This window comes from Pocillopora verrucosa, chromosome 11, assembly GCF_036669915.1.
Source record: "Pocillopora verrucosa isolate sample1 chromosome 11, ASM3666991v2, whole genome shotgun sequence".
In the NCBI taxonomy this organism is placed as follows: domain Eukaryota; kingdom Metazoa; phylum Cnidaria; class Anthozoa; order Scleractinia; family Pocilloporidae; genus Pocillopora; species Pocillopora verrucosa.
Window position 1 is genome coordinate 5,346,576 of NC_089322.1, and position 21,997 is coordinate 5,368,572.

Genomic DNA, 21,997 nt, shown 5'->3' on the forward strand with positions numbered 1-21,997 from the left:
GGTTACTAACTAGCTCCCTCTTTTTTTACTACAATCCTGATAATGAAGATCATATTCAATGGATACTCTGTACCTTGCGATGATATTTTCTACCATTTCATCATTTTCTCGTAGCTACGTTAGACAGAGTGTCTGGAATTTGCGTTTTTTTTTTTAAATTTGCGGACTAGCATCAAGCAGGTGAATAGTCCTTCCGCTTTGAAACCCAGGAAATAATCAGCAGAAGAGTCCGTGAAACTCTAATCAATAAACAGCACAGAGAAGAAGAAAAAAAACAGAACTAATCTTACTGAGAAGCAAAGCTACTGCGTCAAAATGAACAGAGTCATCGCCAACAAGTCGTTACTAAACTGTGGACTTCCCTTCATTTCTCCAGATGCTGCAGAAAACTCACGGGCTGTTTATATTGTTTTTATAATCAGGACTGCGATTAACGCCACCACATGTCCTTTGATCATTTTCTTGAATATTATGGTGATAATATCGGTGAAAACCAAGCAACGGCTTCGCACCAAATCCAACATAACTCTTGCCTGTCTGGCCACAACTGATGTTCTGGTTGGACTCATTGTTCAGCCACTGCAAATTGCCAGGTACATCTTAATGATCAAAGGTGAAGCTCATAACAGCCAGTTTTGCACGCTAGTTGACGTGGTACTGGTCGTCAGCATTCGATGTGTGTTAGCATCGGTTTTTCATTTGTTCCTTATCAGCGCAGAGCGCTACATCGGTATACATTATCCCCTTCGGTATTCAAACATGGTCACTGAGACTCGTATCCTCCTTGCGTCGGGAGTTGCCTGGATCGCGGCTATCATTCTTCCCACCGATTATCTTAGGAAGACACTGAGCAAACCGTTTCTGGCAACGTTAGCGGTATTTATAATATTATTTATCGTTATACCTACGATATTCTACTTCAACATTTCTGTGTATATACAAGTTCGCCGCCGCAAAAGGCAAATTGTGGTTACCAGTGCAACCACCGACGCGAAAAAACAGCTTATTGGGTATACGAAAGCCTTCTCTACCACACTTATACTAATACTCGTAATGTTACTGTCTTTTATTCCAGGATATATTTGTATAGCTATTATAAATGCTTATGTGGACAAAATCTCCGCAGAAAAGAGATATGTAATATTTTCTATCTCTTCCCTGTTACCGGTACTGAATTCCTTGTTTAATCCTCTAATTTACGTTGTTAGGGAGAGATTTTTTCGCGTAGTTTTCTTGCAGTTGTTGCTACGAAAAACAATTTCAGAAGCTAAAGAAATTGAAAGGCGAATATTCTGTAGCTCTGGAAAAATTGGGGAGAGTGCTTTTGACCGACAACCGCCTGTAGTGGGTGAAAGAGGAGCAAACTAAGGCGATGAACGGTTGACTTGAACACGGACAAGATATACCAATCAAATAAGACAAGCAAGAAACAACTCTGTAAGGCGTTGTTAGTGTTGCGTAGAAAGCGGCATGTAAAACATGATACACCTTATCGAAACTTACATTAATTTGGCGGGTGGTTAGTTTCGCGATTTTGGCTAGACGGTATATTTCAAGGGGTTTTATTTCACGATTTCACTGGGCGTAATAAAAAAAAGCGATTTCAATTTCGCGATTCAAGCGTTCTCAGCTTCATGTCATTTTTTAAAATGTATTAATTTTTGACGACTGCACGGATGATTTTCTAAAGAAGTAGTTGACATCTAACAATTCAGATTTAAATTATAGCTCAATGCGCTTAAAAATCATTCAACAATAATTTGAATGGAACGGAAACTCTGCAGAACGTTTAGTGTATGACCTATTAAATCTCTTAAGAATTTTCCTTTGGGTGACAGCTGGCTCTTGCCCAGAAGCTGTTACCTAGCTCTTGCTCCCTCTTTCATACTCCAATTTTTTCTCTTAAATACGGAAGGGGTGGATATTTTCAAAATAATAAATACGTTCAAGGAATATCAATAGAATTTAATGCTAGACATACCTCACAAGCTACGTGAATAGTGCATTTCGCGCGCGCTGATTGGCTTGTTCGGAAGTGAATAACAACTAATATTTACCTCCACTTTGGTAAATAATTTTAGCCTACAATCCATCAAATGTGTTTGCTCGCGCGCCATCGGCCTAAAAACATCAGGTAATCGAATATGCCTCAGCTAAACCTGGGAAATATCCAAGGATATACCTCAAGTGATATTCCCAAATTTCAAATCTTATATACGTCTACGAGGATAAAAGTGCTCGTTTAAAATCTAATTCAAGATAAAAAAAGCTTTTAGCCATTATTACAGAAGAAGGGAAAAGTTTATCTGTTCATCTTGCAGGTTGTAAAAATATTTGAAGGATAATTAACACAATAACCTCCAGTTAGCGCGAAAATATCCCCGTAGATTTGTCCTTGGACATCAGCTGTTCCTGTTTCACTTGAAAAGATTGCCTGCGTGATAAAACTGATCGTAGAAAACTGATAGGACACTGAACAGTGAAAACATAAGAAGTAATTACTTCTTATAAGGAAACAAAATGTTATGTAGCGATGAATTTGGAGGTTGATACACGATCACCCCTCTCATAGAGCGATCATGCTCTTTTATGATCCACTCAGAAAATTAAAGGATGGTTTTTTTCTATTCCATCAACTAGTATAACTTTGTGAGAGTCTCAAAAAAGAATCCATGTTCTACCACCATGATTTTACGATAGATGTGTAAAAACAGAGTGACATAAAACACAGAAAGACCAAATGAGATCGTTAAGCGCTTTCCAGTAATACATCTAACGTCATTCTAACCTCGGACAGAAATTCTACTGACTTCTTCCAACAATCATGTTGCCAAATATCCCCCACCCCTTCCCTCACGGGCGATAAATATTTACTGGTCTCTATTATCGCTAAAAAGCCTTACAAACCACGACGAAGGAAATCCGTCTCTCTTTTAACGATTTATGGCTAACGTTTTTACTGAGAACAGTGAATATTACTTTCCCAACCGGAAGTATTCTTATGCCTGGTGAAACAGAACTCTTTGCTGTTTGAGAACTGCGCAACGCAATTCTCCACGAGATATGATTCCACAATCAACCCCACCAATCCACCAACAAATGCACCCACGGAGTTACCAACTGTTATCAGTCCCAGGGCAAACTCTTTCTCCTCGGGCTCAACGTGCCGCGCGACGGCATGAGGCGAGTGCAAATAAATCATACCGGAAACTAAACCGAGAGTAAAACAAAGACAGACTATTATCCAAATAAACGAGACAAAATGGTACCATGATTGGAACAAGAAGAAAATCAGTTGTGCTATTTCCAATACGGCGAAAATCCACGTTCTGTCACAGAATAAAAACTCCGTGAGGTCTTTTGATAGCCAAGCGAATAAAAGCAAATAGCTCCTTCCCAGAAACTTGCCAGTGCAGTACGAAAGCGAGTAATACAGGAAGTGATCTCGCGGAAGAACTTGAGAATTAGGAAAGGCGATCGTAGTAATCACTGAAGAATTAGCCAGATACTCTGCGAAAAAACTAAAAAATAGAGGAATGATAAAACAAATAATTTTTCGACCAATCCTAAATTTTTCGCCATAAGATAGTCTTTGGGAAGGAATCAAGAGTTCATCCCTGGAGACTGCAGTGTATTTTGCTTTTTTCACCACCTTGGTACCCAGGCCTTCTCCGTTCGAGATGTCTCCCTTGTCCAGCATTGCGTAAGACACTAAGATTGACAAGGGCAACGGGATCACTATCATTATGGCGGTCTTAGGAGACTCCGCACAACTCCACGTTGTAACACCTGAAGGAAATAAGTGACGAAGACAGAATTTCTCCTCATTATATCCATACAATATCAAGCAGACCCGTGATGAGAACAAAGAGAAATATCAATTAGGGGATTATTAGTTCCTCCAATAACAAATTCTCAGAACTAAAATCATTACGATTGTATGGCGGTCATTTAGGAGAATTAGTAATGAGGTCTTGGGAGTGAAAGGGTTGATATGTTTTTTTTTTATTCTTTTCTTTTGAATCATGGTTATTTCTACTGCACGCAGCAGTAATTCACCTGGTAAACAAATACGATTCCCTTGGACAACGGCAGACTGTTCCACCTTTTGATCGATTAATTGAACGGGGAGAGGAAAGGTTCTATAAGGAAGGGGGAAAGAGCGTGGAGGTGACAGGAATAAAGAAGAGACTCGGCCCGGACTGAGGCAAGATTTCCTTTGTTTCTCTTTCTTCCCCTCGTGACCGAACGTTTGTTTGCCGGAAGCCGTGAAGATTAGGGTTTAAAAGGTTTTAAATTGAATTAGTTTGCGATCCTGGTACCAGTTTCTCAAAAATCACGTACGTTAAAATAACGTATACGGGCTCGAAGTCAAGTTTGAAATATTGGTGTGGGTATCAACTAAAAAACTAGTAGAGTCTTTCTTTCCTTCCTGATACTTTTAATGTGGAGCGGAGAGAATCGGAGGATTTTGTTTGTGTCACGATATTGTATACCTGCTCTGAAATATGATACCCCCTCATTTGCAGTTAAGTGGCTGTCAATTTTCTGCAGTCCTTTCTTAATACTCTGTTGGTCACGACTGAGCCCCACTCCGTTCCCCATAAAAACTATGTGATATCCCCAAAATCCTCAACCCCTCTTTTCAAAGCGGTAAAAAATGATCGGTCCCTTAATTTTCAAAAGTACTGTATGATGAGTTCCTAAAAATCTTTGCTGCTGTAAACAAAGACTGAGAATATTTTACTTACTTGTGTAATAGAGTTGAGAGATCAGAGAAGCCGAAGCAGTGCCAGCAAGGAACGAGCTAATGGCAATCTGAGGATAAAACGAAGTCAAAGCAAGGAATATTACTTCAGACATGCCAGCCGCCATCGCATTTAAAGTGATTCCCACAAGTTTAACTCTAATATCTTCCACGAAAACGATCAGAGCCATTCCAAGCATCATCCAAAGAGCGATGAAAGAAACTTTTACTAAGTACGAAATCCTTTGAACAAACCACGGCGCGAAAATTTTCGTGATCATCAAGGGTGTTACGTAACAGACTAATATTGTAGCTGTGGGAAGATTCCGGCCGCTGAGAATATCCTGTGATGCTATAAACAACATCTCCATATTAAAAAAGGTGATTACACCAAACACGTAGAAACACAAATTATCCATAGAATTCTTTTTTGGGTAGGAAACAATAGGTGCATAAGCATCTTGGGGGTCCGAGCAAAATTTACAATTTACAAATATAACGGTGGCACATATCAAAAGTATCAGCCACCGTTAATCACGGGGTGGGGGGGGAAGGGGGGAGGGGTCGGGATTTTCGTTGCGTCTCGAGAAAATGTACCTGATCCACCCTGAGACTCTGAAGTGTTCCAATCATTCTCTTTATTGGCAGTTAATTTGCGGTCAATATTCCTCCCCTACTTTATACTCTGTCAGCGACGACTGATCCCCCCTTAGTTCCTCCTGAAAACCATGTGATCTTCCCCAGATATCCTACCCACCCCAACTCCTAGGCGATATGTATACTGAGTTGTCACAAAAACACCTGGTACCTGTTATTGTTCAGTTTTGAAATTAGTAACCGTTGCTTACCTCGATGAAAATTTTATCGTTAAGGTGCCTGTAATTCTTGATTGTTTTACGGTGAGAAGTTTTCTGTTTTGGGCACATTCAGTCGAACCGCAGGATGCCACTTGATCAAACAGATTTATCAAATAACATATGATTTTCTCGTAAAAAAATAAACAAATAAAAGTACCTGCCTCTCCCCCTTCATCACAAAAAAGTTATATGTTGGAATGCAATAACCAGATTAGTTACTTAAAAAAATTACTGTATCTTTCTGTCAGAACTTCTGAGTTTTGTTGAAAATTGGTGCGATTCCATAAGAATGTTTCATATCCTTTTGAATTTGACTGAGCAGGTCGGACAATTTTGATAAATCAATTTTTTCTTCATGAAAGGAGCCATAGCTGATTAAGGGTTGTTACCTCTAGTCAGGAGCCCATCACTTGGGCTCCTGCTCTTGTACAGACAGGATAATTTAGTATTATCAATTGAGTTGATAACGCAAATTGGCTACCGTAGAGCGTTTCAAAGCTGACATTTCGAGCCGGTTAGCCCTTTGTAAGAGCGAAACGGACAACCTCGTTCCCAGGGTCCTCTCTCTTCTTCCTGTTGCACGGGAAGAGGAGAGAGGACCCTGGGAACAAGGTTGTAGCACAGGTTAGGCCAGATTTCTAAAATAATTTGTGACCTTTCAAAGATGCATAATTTAAGTTTGTCGAGTTGGGAGTGAAACAGTTGTAAAAGGCCTTTGAACAACTTGGTACGCGTAGCTTATACTTATGAGAAATTATGCGTCTGTACTCCTCTCTTGGTTGGCCCTGGTTCACCGGATTATTCTTTCGTGTAAACAACCTCTTAGGAATAATTTAGTTGTCCGCTTGCCAGCCCTCTTAAGATAGCCGCTGTTTGGAAATTGAGCCCGGGCTCGTCTTTCGTAGAGGAGGAACGGAAGAGCGGAGACTGAAAGCAAGCCCATCGCTGTCTCAAAATAACACCAATACGTCGTCCGAAACGTTGAGAATGTTATTCTAGGGAGGTTTCCTGAGTGCGACATAGCAAAGTTACCTTATCTATTAAAAATAAGGATCTCACCTCACTTATCTTGTTTATCATCACGTAGAGACATTCTTCGTAATCTGAGCTAATTGTGTTCGGTCTGTTGAACATGCGTGTTATGCAAATAGATACAAAACATTATTCTAACTTAGTAACGCAATCGGTCGCGTTGATCTGCACGGGAATCTTCACAGGAAGTCGCTGCAAATTTGCCTCCTCCGTATTTGACGTGCAATCAAACTTTAGCGTTTTCTTGCAACAAAAATTAAAGAACGAAGACAACACGAAGCTAAGTGGAACGGAATTGTTGGGTTAGGTAAGTAATTTGCGCTCTATTCTCCAGCTTTACATGTGATCGCTCTCCTTTGTTTTTCTTGATCTATATATTTCCTTCCTACGTTTTATTTTCTAATAAAATAATCCTGTTATTGAATAGTTTCCTTAAACTTTGGTGGGCTTTATGTTTTAAGAGGTCGATCGAAGCTAGTAGCAAATTCCTTTGAGTCAAATTGAAATGGAGTTAATGATAAATCGCGTATAAATAAAGTAAATTAAACAGTCAAACGAACGGTGCTGTTTTTTATATTTTCATGGATTGTGGGTGTAATTGCATTTACACGTTTAGTGAAACAGATTTGAAACCATGCTTAATTTATTTAAAAGCTTTCTTAAAGGTCTACTCAAGTTTACTTGATACACCAAGAGCTGGAATCCTGCTAAAAAGCTGTATGCTGTAAGAGTCCGACCATATGAAAGAGGAGATCACTAATTGCATTATGAAATTAGCGCATTTCGTAACTTTGAAACTGTGAAATTACGGCAGTTCAGATCAGCATATTGATTGCGCTTTGAGTGATGCCATATACCTTATTACCAATTTGTTTATTCTCCTTGCAAAAGACAGGATTAGACGTATACCGATAAATTTCAAAATTCTCAGAATCATTACACAATCACGTACAAGACCTTGGACTCCGGATTTTGGGATTTTATGAAATAAATTCGCAGGCGACACGATTACGAATTCTAAAGTAAAACAGATGACTCTTGCATAGAAAAATTTGGTCGATTTTAACAAGCACCTGGACAGTTCAAGAAGGATCGCTTTTATAAAAGAGTTAATTAGTTTTAAACATGCTAAACATCGTCAGCACAGCAACGAAAAGCTGCCGCGCAAGAACGCAGCTGAGGCGGGCCATTTCAGACAAGTGTGGAGAATAGGCTAGTGGAAAAAACACATTTTTTCCCAAGAAAAATCGAGGAAAATTCTTTATAAACCTTCATGAAGATAAACTAAATAGAAAGCTACGAATACCGAAAGGTGAGAAACAAACCATGTCTCTCATATTTATTTATTTATCTCAAATGAAAATTTGCACATTAATTATATCAGCTCGTGAATGGTTGCCAGCCGATTCTCGCGTTATTTCAAAAGCGCACTGTGCCGTGGATTGCGATATTTATAGATGCTGTCAGTTAGAAACGGAAAAGGAAAGGAGGAGAAAAATATAGGCTTCTCGTGATATTTTTTTTTCATTGCAGAAAACGAAGCAAAGAAATATAGTAGCGTGACCTGCATGTGAACTGTCGTCTGATCGTGTGTAAAATGTTGTGGGCGACAAATTTGATGTTGGACTTTGCCATGGTCCGGGGGGGGGGGGGTAATTGAATCAATCAAGACTTTGTGCCGTTGGCCTCTCAGAACCCTTACCCCGCTATGGTCTATTCTGGGGCCCATTATAGACTCCATCTTAGGGCGAATGTAATTTTTCCGATCCCAACGGTAACGTCTGTTAATCGCGAATCTTCCAATGTTTAAATCCCACCTGCCCGAATTTTCATATCTCCGAATCCCGAAAATGTGCGACCCTATTTTAGTAACTCTATTGAAAATGCAACCTCATAGGAGTCAATCCTGTCGTGAAACTGCGAGCCCATCCAGCGGCACATCCCCACAAGCCTTTTACGGGGAAGAACCCTTTCAGTCTGTAACGATTGGGCTCGTAAAATGCTGGAAAGTTGCACACTGGAATGATATAAAGTTGCTTAAAAATGCCAAAAATTCAAGTAGTTGCCACCCAAAATTTCAAAGGTTACAAGCTAAATTTCTTGATACTTATATGATTGTTAATTAAAAGTTTTATTTTTCGATTTTTACAACTATTGCTAACATCAGTCAAGAAAAATAACTTATAAGTTAGCTTAGAGGGGTAACTGGCAAGTATGGGCGGAATTTAAAGACACACTTAAGTCTAATGGAACAAGACACTCAACGGTTTATTTTGTGTCCTACCGAACGTAACGTGCGACAGGTCATGATTTTAACAGGATGATAGACATCCAAAAAATTTGCATAAACTGAATTTAATTGTGAAATCTTTGACTTTTTCGTGCTTGATGTATGCTATAAACCTAAATTTTGCGCAAAAATTGCAAAAAATTGCTTGTTTTTGATAGAATCGTAAAATAGGGGCTTAAGTTGGATAAGAAGTAAAAAAATGCTCACCTACTGAACCTTGTGAAAAGTTAGAGATGGATAGCCGTGTGATGGATTAGTCTACCAACTCAGCGGAACAGAGTCGCTAAATGATCGTTAATCCTTCGTTACTCTCACCTCAGTCGGGATTCACTCGCCGAGCTATTGAAATAACAACTTGGAAACTCAACTGGAAAGATCATAGCTGAATTAGCAATTTTTTTTTCTAAACTCATACTCCGTTTTCCAAATTCTAAAACAAATTCGCCATATGAAAGGTTTCGTTAAGCAATGTTGGGTAGTATGTAAGCTATCTATAAATTAAATAGCCTACATGTCGCCTTACCCTCCCCCCTCCGAGGTGAAATAGAGGCGAGGGAGGGCTCCCTCGGTTCCGTTTCACCTTGGGGGGGGGAGGGTAGGTTTACACGTAGGCTATATATTAAGCTGAATTACTCACGAAGTTTGATTGGTTCTTTCTTACGATCTGTTGGTGGACAGATGCATAGGCGATGTCACCATTAAACAAACAGTTTTTTGCTTCGTTATTAGATAAAACAGATTGTATTTTGTCGTGGGTCTCTGTTCAGATAAAGATCGCAGATGTCAAAAGTAAAAACCCTAATGATGCACTTGGCTGCGTCTCTTGTGTCACGCTGTTGTCTTTACCTCGTTTTGACCTCAAAAGGTGATTTATTAATGAACAGACGCACTGCAAATGGATTCTCTTTGTTAATTTGACGTAATTGCAGTTTCCAGAAAGCTTCATTAGTGTTAATTGTGAGAATTATGGAGTTCACTTAGACACATTCAATGTTGTTTGCTTTATCGTGTTTGTGACATTGCCAACTATAAAAGGTGTCCTTCCTCGCTCAAAGTAATTCAAATTTTGTGAATTCATCATCTTCTAAAGAAACTGTTTTACTAAGGCAAGTATAACATTTATTAGTTGACTTTCAACGAGAAATTGATGAAAAAGTAACCCGCCGCTGCGAATTTTGAAAAGCTGTCGTTGCAAGCGACAATTACATATAATTTAGATTCGGTGCGTGCCTATGTTTTCTGGTGTAGCGGAGCATGTTCTGAAAAAGGCTAGTTTTGTCTTGAATCTAACATTATATCAAAGTCACCTTGAAGGAGATGCGGAACAAGTTCTTTAATAGGGTTAAGAGATGTTCTTTTATTCAGGAAAAAAAAAAACAAAAAATTAAGAAATAAAAAGTTGTTCCAACCTCAAGATAAATACTTAACCTACCTTTTTCACTGACCAGTCCAATGAAAGCTACGTATTTTTTTAGCTCGAGTTTCGCTGATTTTTTATCGCAAATTGCATTCTTAAATTTCAATAGTTTCCGTCCCGTCTTCAAGATCAGTCCTGACCTCTTTTCAATTTCAGGAAATTGTGTTTCAAATAAATCACTGTAGTGCTCATTTGTATAATTTTGTCTGAACGCAGGGAGGGATATTGGTGTAACTGAAAAGCGACACTTTTGATTTTCATGGGAACAAGATTGGCCCGAAAACCTTGACACTAGTCAAAATGGAAAACGGGAAAGAAAAAACCGTTTTACAAGTTGTACCGAAAGTTAGTTTAAAAATAGCGAGTTCTGAACATTTTATATTTAGAAAGATACTAGCGTGGCAGTTATAGCTGTTGGCTTTTTTTTGAGGTTCTGCTTCAGTGATTTACTTAAACATATACACGTGTTTATATGAATGTGTTAGGCGCTCTTGCGTCAATCGCTAGACTATGCATTTTAATATTTAGTTCAATCGGACATGATGTAACTTAAATTCCCCTTTAAGGGATTATGGATGTCATTTATACTTGTAACTGCAGTCCTTGTTCCTTCTTAACAAAGTGCGTTGAAGCTGGTACGATCTAGTTGCTGGTGAAGTTAAAAGAGGTATGATTCTAATTTAGGAGATAAATGAACAACATCTTTGTATAGTCTTTGTTACACAGGCTGTTTTCTTTGATGCCTGATGTGTGTTAGTTACGATTCAATAATTTTTTTTATTTTACGATTCAGTAATTTAACCTGCACAGCTGTTTTAAGTGTTGCTGAGACAATCATTGTAAATGATGTATTGCTTACAAGTTTTCTTTATAATCAGTGACATGAGTATTATAGTGTTGTAAAGATGAGTTTAAAGGTGGCCCTGTCTTCTTAAATTATAGCGCTGAAACACTCATTGAGTATTTCATTTTGCACGTCTTTGATTTATCAAGGAAATTTTGAACCTACTGCTTCGGTACTTGGGACGTTACAAGATTTCATAGAGAAATTCTATCAGAGCGGGCGTTTTGAGTAGACATTCGAGCACAAACAGCAAATATATTGATAGTGACAGTAACGCAAATCCAACTTTAAACATTTCTGAGAATTTTAGCTTATAGTACAGGAAGTCAATTAACAACCTTCACGCCGGCACACTCAGAATTAAGTTTCGTTTACGAAGAAAACAACGATTGATGGTAAAGATACAAAAACCTCAAATGTACATTATCATCTATCTGTTTCATGAAAATTCTCTGACAGTGTTGTATCCTCGAAAAAAACAAAGAATTTGGAAGCTAAACTTCGAGGCACAACAATATTAGTCATGCGTATCTTGGTAATTAAAATGTCTTTACAAAGCCAGTGTTTTGTTTCTCAAATGTAGTTAAAGGCAAGTTTGGTAATTATTTGTCTGTGTTTTACCCGTAGTATCATCTCATTCAGTTTCTTTCATCAATCATCATTTTTTCTTCCCAGTTAGTTATTATTTGAACAGATTATCATAATACCCCGATGCAACGTAGGAAATGTTTTCGAATATTGTGACGTAACTTCCTTTCTACTTTTGTCTTTTTTCCCTTTTTTTAACACTGTTTCAGTGATAAATATTCCTTTTCCTGTGTAATTGACGTCTTGATTCTTTATTCATGTCTTCTAATGTAGTTCTTTCTGTGTTTCGTTCTCGAGTTTTGGGGTGTTTCGGTTCCTATTTTAGTGGCGTTCTATTTTATGGGGGTATTCCCTTTCAATTCCCAATGCACCTGGCTTTTCATTTCCGGTGATTCGATGTCCTGATTTTATCGGTGTTACGACTCAAACGTAGGTCTTGAAGTATCGCGACTTCCTGTTTCGACTTAAATTGTTTCTGTACCTGGATTATGCTATTTCGAATTTCGATTTTACGAACCCTAGATTTGTCATGGGTTCATTGTTTCAGAGTTTCGCTTTCGAACCTCACTGTTTCTTCCTGTTTCGTGGTTTATCCCATTATATTGTTTTATATTGTAAATTTTATCTTGTAATTTATTGTTCTGACCGTTTCAGCTTTCTTTATTTTGTTCTGTCTCGAGTTCCTGTTTACGGTTTCGCTGTTATTTTTAGCCATGTTTTGACGTCATATGTGATCTGTTACCGAATAGACTCACGGAACAGGCTCATTTTGTAATTTACAGGTCTTAAATATGCTTTTAGGCGCCGCAACGACGGCTTTTAAATAAAAGTTTATTATCAATGTACGTTTTCAATTGTATGCCTTTAATGTTTACGTGTGTTTTCCCACATGTGAAGAGATCAATCTGTAATTAATTACACGCTTTGGAAACGTAAGTGCTTGTAACTAAGATTTTAAGATTTTTTTCCAGGACTACGATAAATTTGACACCAACCGAGTTCTATTTACTCACTGTTGGGTTTGAGCAATATTTGGAGAGGAAGAACTAGGAAACTATTAATACAGACTATTGCAAATTTATTCGAACTGAACGTTGTTTATGGATTTCAGATGTTCGGATGTTCGCCAAAGATCGGTACTCGATATTATTTCTTTGGTCCACTCGTAACAAATTTTCAACGTCTTTGATTTTTAAGGCATCGCGGGCATAATCTGAACTTGTTATTTTAAGCACGCACATTGTTTAGCTCGAGAACAAGATTCCCTTAGAAACAACAGTACCAACAGCCTTTTTAAATACATAGAATTTGGGGATCCTTAATGCGTTCAGTAATTGTTTGGTAAGAAAACGACCGACACTAAATGTGATTAAATATTTAATTCTTCCCACTATCAGCTTTGCATTTGCTTGTCAATTGGTTGAGAGAAGATGACGTTTGATCAAGTAAATATGCATCTCGTCACCTGTTTGTCTAGGTAATCACATGATTTTTCTCGTGCAATTTGGAATAAATAAGCACGAGTAAATTTTTTCAAAGACAAACAAAATTGCATGAGCCCGTAGGGCGAGAGCAATTTTTGGTCTTTGAAAAAATTAACAAGTGCTTATTTATTCCAAATCGCACGAGAAAAATCAGGTGATTACACATCACTAATAAACATGAAGAAATACGAGATAACTTGTCACAATTATGCAGAACCGAAGCGCGCGCATCAAGTGCAAAAATAATTTATTCAAACCCTGCAAGTGACTTTGTCCGCTCGGTCAAAACAACCGCGTAAGATCAAAACAATAATATTTTCACATCTTTAAGGCGCAAAAAAGGTCAAAGTGCGGCTAAACAGTTCAAGGAATTGTTCAGTCTGTGTCCGAGTCACTTTCGATGAAATGGAATCGTTGTTTGCTAGGTTTAACCATGTTTGTTTTTAGTTTCGGCGTAGAATCGCTCGAGTTAAGTGTTTAGATGGATCGGCTCGTATTTTCCGATTTCCTTGGCAATTCCCTTCTTTAAACACCACTTTTTCCAAACTGACAACCAAAAACAATGTTTTTTACAGTGTTTTCGTTGCTAGAGCTGTTTCTCAGCTGCTTTATGGTTGTTGCACTGGCGAAAGAAAACCTACTTAATACGCCGGCCATTGTTTTGCACGCAAATTTTCAGCGCATCCAAATGTTGCGACATCTAAGGCTCGCACTTGACTGGCTATCTGTGAGTTTCTTTGATTATTGACCAATCAGAATGTCTGGTTTGTTATACTTCTTTGCACTGAATTAACCCCCTTCTGCGCTGAATTACCTGAAAACTGCATTTATCTTAACCAATCAGAAATGAGTAATTTTTTTCATGTATATTATTAACGCTGTTGTAGGGTGCATGCGCAAACGGAACGTTTTTTTTCCTGGAAAATTCTCTTTGCGTAATTTTTTAATTGATATTTTAAAATTTTACAGTTTGTAAGAGTTTGCTTATAGTATGAAAGATTAATAAGCATTTATTGCCCCGGAGATTTCATATATTTTGAGCTTTAAATCAACTTAAAATATCTCATGCACTTGACTTAGAAAGATATTAGCACTTTGTCATTACAGTTGTCACAGACGCTTGAAAAACCTCTCATCCTGTGCAAACAAATATCGGAGTAGAACGTAGTTACTAAGCTGCCAGAGTAAATATTGATCATTTCCTTTTTTCTCTGTGTCGCTTTATGAAAAGCTTAGGGGAGAAATCGTAACTGATCAGGCACACTGAGTACATAATTCGATTAAGAAAATTTTTCAGTCAATTCTTGATTCTCCCCAGAACAATATTTTCCAGAGGTATTTACTGTGTACAGTAAATATTATCTTGAGCAGTCAGACGTTAATTAAAAAGGTTTTTAGTTATAATAGCTTCGTAGAAAAATAATGGAACCGAGTGAATGTAAATGAAAGCCATTTAAAACCAACAAGATTTCAAACTTCTTATGTTTCTAGCCAATGAAACACAAATGAGGTTGTATTCCTGATTGACAGGTTATATTAAAAACCTTTTAGAATTAACCTAATTGGATGGATACAAATTGGATCTCACTTTGCAACCCGTTTTTCGATCACGTTGTGTGGTAAATAGTTGTCTTTGGGTACACTGACACGTTCACTAATCAATTTTTGAAACGAGATCAGCTAAGTGCAATATTTCAGCTCGTGTCAGCATGACCAAGCTACCAGTATGTTAGTACTTGATGGGTGATACAACATATGAAGCGAGAATTATCCCAGCCGCAGGTAAACCTTTCAAAATACTTCAAACAGATTTTATCTGTATAATTTCCTGTCCTTTACAGCGGTTGACACGCTTTTAATATAACCACTTGACACTTCTGGCCATTGCCGTTTATAAATTTGTGGGTAAATCACGAAATCCGCTGTTAAGATCACACAATATCTGCTTTAAACGATTACCTGACCCCACTTTTCAATACTTCTCCACAGATGGATCCCTGGCTTGTTCTTGCTATGATTTTTTTCCAAGCTTCTTTCCTCTGCGAAGCTGCTACAAGTAGGAACAGTTCGTGCACGAAGATCTACGGCGAAAGTGGATTGCACGCGAGATGTACTATCGAAAGTGTGGAAGAGCTGTCGACGATTTTGCATAACCCAAATGATGTGAAATCTTTGTGAGTAGCCTTTTTTTTTTTTTTTTTCGTGCTTTATACTCAAAAGCTGTTGCGCTGGGGGTTTTGACTATTCAACCCCCAAATCGGAAATTGCGTGTTTCTTTTTTCTTTTTATTCTCTGTTTATTTTGTTGTGTTTTGCCCCTCACAAGGACTTTTCATGTCTCATTGTCGAAAAATGTTTACCATCTTTCTTTTAGAAATCTAGTAGACTGATATATGCTTATCGAAACTTTATTACTAGAAATTCAGAGTGTTTATTTCATGTTGAAATTGTCTGTCTTTTTTAATACCTTGCAAAGTTTTTCAAGATTTTCTTGTTCCGTTTTGACAAGTGTTTACCATCTCTCTTTGAGAAATCTGCCAGTTTTTCCAAATTTTTCTTGGACTGAGATCTAAGATGCTTGCTTATGCTACCCCATAATAATTCTGATTGTAAACCTTTATCGAAATTTTTGTCGGTTCAAGGTCAGAAAATAGTGGCAATTAATCATCCATAACAACCGTAATATGCTCCTTACAATATCAATGCATTTTCAAGAGGAGAAAGGAAATATAATTGTCGACAAAGGAATATAATTTTATTCACACCAAATTCACAAACTCTCCAAAATGATAAGGAATTGTATCAAGTACAGTTTCCAAGAATGAGGAAAGAAATAAAATATTTTCTTGAAAGTCCAGAGTCAACAGTGGAGTTATTTCAGATGACTTTCGATAAGACATAAAACTATAACGCTACATCGCCATCAGAAAGATTTCCTCGACAAACTCGTTGTGAAAGAAAATTCTTTGAAGGAGACATTTAAGCAGAGAAAACTTCTCAGGACACGTTTCGGAAAAAAACATATTCGAGAAGAATTTTTTCCCTGAAAAAGTAAATTATGTTCTTGCGTGCCTTCTTTTTTTTCTTGACAAGTTTGGTTTGTTCAAAATTGGAATGTACGAGGAGTCGTGAGGTGAACTGAAACCAGTCTCTTTCTCAATTTCATCTACACTACCTAGGAAAAACTATCTAAAGTTTTGAAAGAAAACGTGCCGGCGGAAAAAGAAGAATTAAAAAAATTGTGCTTGGAGCGGAAAATCTATTCATGGTTTGTTTGGTTTGTAGATAGGAAGTCTTCGAAAAAATGTCAAAATTAAAAGCGTGGATAACATTTAACATTCGTATGACGTTTGCTGTAGTATCAGATTCACCGCGAGCCTTTCTGTTGTCAAGATACGTGTTTTTGAAATCGCTAACTTAAATAACTAAACCAATCCAGTTAGCAACGACGACCATGTACGTTTATTGAACAAAGATTTAAACATGGAGCATGGATAGCCCGTAATGCAGAACGAGTCAGCGCCGCAAGCTCGCGGTCGTCCAGGATACTGTTGTGTTTGATTTAGGCTAAGAATGGTAACAGGAAGATGGATCGATCAAAGACGAGGACTGTTGTCTCTTGCCCTGCCCTTCCGTTTTCTTTCCTCTCTCCTAACGCCCATCCTTTTAAAAGAAAATTTTTTCATCGTCTCAACAGTTCGTTGCTTAAAAAATCAAAACGGTGGGAAGCTTTACGCGAGAAAATATTAAGCGCTCGCTTGGTAGAAATACGCCTTCAGCTCTGACATAAGATGCGTGGACAGACCCAAAAATTGCCCTTATTAAACTCTTTCCTTAATTGGATATGAATCTGAACACCTGTCATTTTGAGACCAAACGTTTTGTCTGTGACCTTAGAAACCTGATTTTAAGTTGTTTAGCTTTTTTCGTGCCATTTTAATAATGGAACCTCGGCACAGTCGATTTTGAGACGCGCACGGCGGCCAAAGGAAGAGTGCAACTTCTTCTGGTGGACTTTGACATCAACCAGTGAATTGGAAAGCTATCTTTTTTTGGCATCTTACGCTAAGAGAATAAAGATCTGTAGCAAGCGTTAGGTAAAAGAATCCTCAACTTTGAGCTGCCGTCCGCATCACAACTGAAAGCATCTTTCCTTTTGAGGCGAAAGCGTCAAACTTCTTTCACTTAATTCACCAATTAATGACTTTGCTGCTTGCATTTTTGCAGGAGTATCTTCTCCAGTGACCTGGAAACAATTCCTGAAGGAGCCTTCAGGAATTTCACAAGTCTTGTCAATTTGTAAGTGCATTTTTTTTATTTGACATTTGTCGTTGCTGAAAAAACTACTCTTTTAGGTTTATCTGCTATATTTCACGATCACGCAGTCGTGCACACGACCATGATAATGCCCTAAAACACATCACGTGCGCGTCCTCGTGACTAAAAACCATTCTTGAAAGGCACATGCACATTCTCGTATGCGATCACGATCAAGTGCGCAGTCACGCACGCAATCGCGATAACGCATGTAATCACGATCATACTCACGCTCGCGAAATCCACATAGTCACGATTACGTGCACACACTGATCACCTGCACGTTGTAATTCCATTGAACTTATTTGCGATAAGAAATTTTAGATAGACCTTGCTGATATTCGTGTAGCTTCTGCGTGTTCAACAATCAGATTCGTGAGTTTGACTACAATCAGGTTATTACTTAGTCCAACTGATTTCACTGTCACTTTGTATTAAATTTCCAGGAGTTTACCCAATAACAGCATCCGCACCATAAAAGGTGGCGCATTCTCCGGTCTCAATCATCTGCAGCGTCTGTAAGTAAAATTTCTTTGTTGTCTGTTTAGCAGTTAGTAAAAAATTAAACTATGGCAAAAGCAGCAAAAAATACGTCACGGAAAACACGCGATAACTCGGTCTTACGACTCAGGGATAGGTCGCAACCAAAGTTATCATTGGGCGATATGGTCATTTTTCAGTGAAAATCAAAATTTCGTCACTGTCACAGAATTTTGTTACTGAAAGAAGTCGCTTAAAATCTAACTGGTTCAACTTGTGAGGCTGATCAAAGAATGCCATTTTAGAGTAATCTCGCGACAGTATCTTGCAGAGATCTGTCACACCGGGTATTCGTGTTGTGTGTGTGTGTGTGTGTGTGTGTGTGTGTGTGTGTGGTGGGAAATATATTTTTTGTTTGAATATTCGAAGACAATATTTTGTTTTTCCCAAACAAGAGTGGTGAACAATTTAAGTGATTTTTTTTTTACGTTCAATCTCTCTTGATAACAGAGAACTCTCTGGGAACCAGCTGATAGAATGGGAGGGAAATTTCACAAACAGTCTTCCGTCTTTGATTCTCTTGGATTTATCTGGGAATTCCAAGTTCGTTCTTCCGACCTTTCTGCTCAAATTGCGCATGCTCAAGGAAATTAAGGGAGTGACCTGGAACGACCCATGTGCTAATTGCTCTTTGGTGAAGAACCACACTCTGAAGGAAGGCGAGTTTAAAAACAATGGGGTTAATATAGAGACTTCCGAACTTCGAAAAGGAGATTACCTGGTTGGGAACATGGGACATTGTCGCGTAAACAGACTCGAGGCGAGCCAAGAGGTTGTGGGGTATGCAAAACATGGATTCTTTCCACGATGCCTCGAGATAAAAGCTTGTTTTGACAATGAAATTCGCGTCACCCCTTTACACCGTTGCTGGGACATCGATAACAAAATCTTAAGTATCGAGTTCCTAATCGCACCAATTGCCATGATCCTGAATCTTACAGTGATCGTAGTGACATTAACAACAAGAGTATTACGAAGGAATGTGACTATGTGTCTAACGAGCAATATGGCTCTTAGCGACTTCCTTGTCAGTCTCTACACACTTATCTTGGTCTGCACAAGACTGAAGCCCTACACAGAGTTTATGTTATTCATGAAAAATCTCTGTAATGCCCTTGGGTTTATTTGGCTCTCCAGCGCAATTGTTAGCATCAAGACGTCGCTCATTCTCACCGTGGAGCGGTATTTGGCAGTTGTGTACTGTATGCAACCCTCATTACGAATCACTCGGAAGATAGCGTTCATCCTTGTGTTAATCACATGGTGTTTGGGCGTGAGCATCGCTGTTTTGCCGTTGGTCAATATTTCTGTCTATGACGGCAATACATTCTGTATTCCTATTCGCCCGATCAAAGACATTCCCCATTCGTATGAGCTGAGTATTGGACTTTCCTTGTGGGGAATAGTCCTGTATTTCATCACCATACCCTTCTACATTAAAGTTTTTAAAACTGTGAAGAAAACGGAAAAAAAGGCTGGAATCAAAAGAGACGGAACCCTAGCAAGGAGAATCGGAGCTTTAGTCCTTAGCAACATGATCTTTTTCTTGGTTCCTATCGTCATCGCGTTTCTGTGGCTTACGACGAACATTCAAGAGGTGATGTCGCCGCAAAGTAGAGAAATCCTCACGGGCGTTCTACCAACCATCCTTTTCAGCTTTAATTCACTTATTAATCCCCTTCTTTACGCCTTCAGAGCAGAAAAATTCAGAAAAGCCATCAAGATTAAAGTAGATTATATATGTCTTCGTAAAGGCCGTAGCACGTCGTTGACAAGTTCGCTCTCGGGCAGACTCCGAGGCCCGACAGTAAGCTCCAACAATGGCGGTGGAAGTCCAGGCAGGCAAACCCCTGAGTTGAGGACTTCACGCAGTGTGTTAAGCTTGACGAAGATATAGTTTTCCAGTTGAACTGGCAGTCAAGGAAGGAGCTCCCAGAAGGTCAACTTCCTGGTATATCTAGGCGTAAAAATACTGCGACATCTCTTACGAAGGACCATCAGGAGAGAATATGCTTTCCTCTCCTCAACTCTCCTCAATTTAAAAGACACGGTAGCTTAACTTATTGAAGACTGGAAATGAGTCTGAACCCAATCCTAGTTAGGTGTGATTCAATAATGAAAAGAACAGGAAAATAGTTAATGATGAAGAAATGTTCTTAAAAAAAAACGTTTTGAGCTTAATTATAGGTTCCAAAATTGTATTTCGATTGCGAGACTATATCATGTTGGACTCACACTATGCGTTTGGTTTTCTCAATGTTGGATTTTTCTAAATACTGATTAATTCCAGGTCAAGGGCTTGTAATGATAGCACTGTATTGAATGTTTACCCGGAAAAGTATAACTTAGTCGGTTTCTGGCTACTATGCGCTTAGTTTGCACAAACTTTAGATGGAACTGAATACACTAATCTCTATGACAGCAAGGGCAACGAGTTTTCAAGGGGGTGTTAATATATCCAGCGAATTGAATAATTTTGTTAATAATTGTAAACTTGTGCAGTTTACATAGGTTTTCATTGGTCAAGAAATTCGTGCCTGTCTCCAAACCTTTCATTTGGCGAGTTATTACAGTTGAATATCGTTGATGGTAAATTAAGTATCGTTAGATGGACCAATCAGAATTCTTTTTGGGCTATATCGTGTATAAATGTTTGGGTCTAGTCTCCTAAGCAGCCGCACTTTCTTTAGGTCACGCAGCGCGCGCACCACCAATTACGTTGCGTGACATGTGGGAGCTTTGATGGATTGAGAAATAAAACTATTAATCATTGCATGCCATTAATAATCTGATAAATCAACATAATTAGAATTAATTAAAGTAGCATGGAAAAAGTATTATCTAACGGGCTCCTTTTATCTGCTGTTATTTTAAGAATTGAAGATTGAAAATGTGTTTGTCATCAAGTATTCAGTTGCGCTATTGATACGTTGCAATTAGGGACTGCAGCAAACACACCGATAAATTCTCAAAATTGAATGAAATAACCAGCGGTGTCCTAAATACATAAGAATTAATTTACAGTAATGACATACAAGGTCAATGAAAATCAAACGAAGAAAAGGCAGCAAGAACATGCCTGACGGTTAGGATACTAGTACGAAACCACACTCGAGGAAAAATTCTGACTGATCATAATTGACGCGAAAAGTATTTGATTATACCCATACCGTGCAAAGATTGGAGACTAGCAGACCGCTGACCGATATTGCAGCAGGGACAAAAAAAGTACTGTGATTGTTGACTTAAGGCCCAGTGGTGGGAGAGGGAGAGGTACTCGTTACTTAACCACGTTTTCTACAGGGACATTCTCCCCTTAGGTTTAAATCAACCTTAACATTTCTATCCACAGTCCAGTATCAGGCGGTCAGTTGTTAAAGTCCCGAATTTGTTTACCCATAATCACTGTAATTTTCAGCTCCATTAGCGGTCGCGGTCATCCTTTACCAGGTCCCTCCGGCCTGTTTTTATCGTTCTCGACCAGCTGTACTGAGGGTCACTGAAATTGGTACCACTCAAGTAATACAAAGAATAATGTTTCAAGTAATTTAAATCCATTTTTCTGTCCAAAAATCAAAGTAAGTAGTGTTTTTAAGCGAGTTTTTAGTACATTAAGTGGTAAATTGTATCGAGAATTCTTATTCATTGCATATCTTGAAAGTGAAAGGTTAAAAGACACGCTGTTGGAGGAAGTTCTTCTCTTTTCTTTTTTTCTGTCTTTTTGGAGCGATGTCTCTCTTTTCACTCTTCCTTCCTCCCTTCACCCAGCCGGCCTTCACGTCAATTGAATTTTCTGCAGGTTTTGCTTTTTTCCCCCCCACGTATTAGTTCACATTACATGTAGTCGAACATGACGTACTAAATAGACAATTTCGTTTCTCA

General features: G+C 38.4%; 2 protein-coding genes across 4 annotated transcripts; one reads left to right on the top strand and one right to left on the bottom strand.

Annotated features, from left to right (window-relative positions):
• Positions 1-2,135: 2,135 nt before the first annotated feature.
• LOC131795349 (uncharacterized) lies at positions 2,136-5,166 on the bottom strand. Its single transcript, XM_059112928.2, has 2 exons — positions 4,752-5,166; positions 2,136-3,789 (listed from the first exon to the last, which is right to left on the bottom strand). The coding sequence occupies exons 1-2, from the start codon at positions 5,164-5,166 to the stop codon at positions 2,957-2,959; spliced, it is 1,248 nt and encodes a 415-aa protein (XP_058968911.2). The 3' UTR covers positions 2,136-2,956.
• A 1,630-nt stretch (positions 5,167-6,796) lies between these two features.
• On the top strand, positions 6,797-20,974 carry LOC131795297 (thyrotropin receptor). 3 transcript variants are annotated; one of them, XM_059112868.2, is made up of 5 exons: positions 6,797-6,943; positions 15,249-15,433; positions 17,486-17,557; positions 18,022-18,093; positions 18,566-20,973. In XM_059112868.2, exons 2-5 carry the CDS (start codon positions 15,249-15,251, stop codon positions 20,010-20,012), a joined length of 1,776 nt encoding a protein of 591 aa, XP_058968851.2. In that variant the 5' UTR covers positions 6,797-6,943; the 3' UTR covers positions 20,013-20,973. The 3 variants fall into 3 exon arrangements, with proteins under 3 accessions (XP_058968851.2, XP_058968852.2, XP_058968850.2); XM_059112869.2 differs by lacking the exon at positions 6,797-6,943 and adding an exon at positions 10,796-11,010; XM_059112867.2 differs by lacking the exon at positions 6,797-6,943 and adding an exon at positions 14,902-15,041 and having other exon boundaries at positions 18,566-20,974.
• Positions 20,975-21,997: the final 1,023 nt, after the last annotated feature.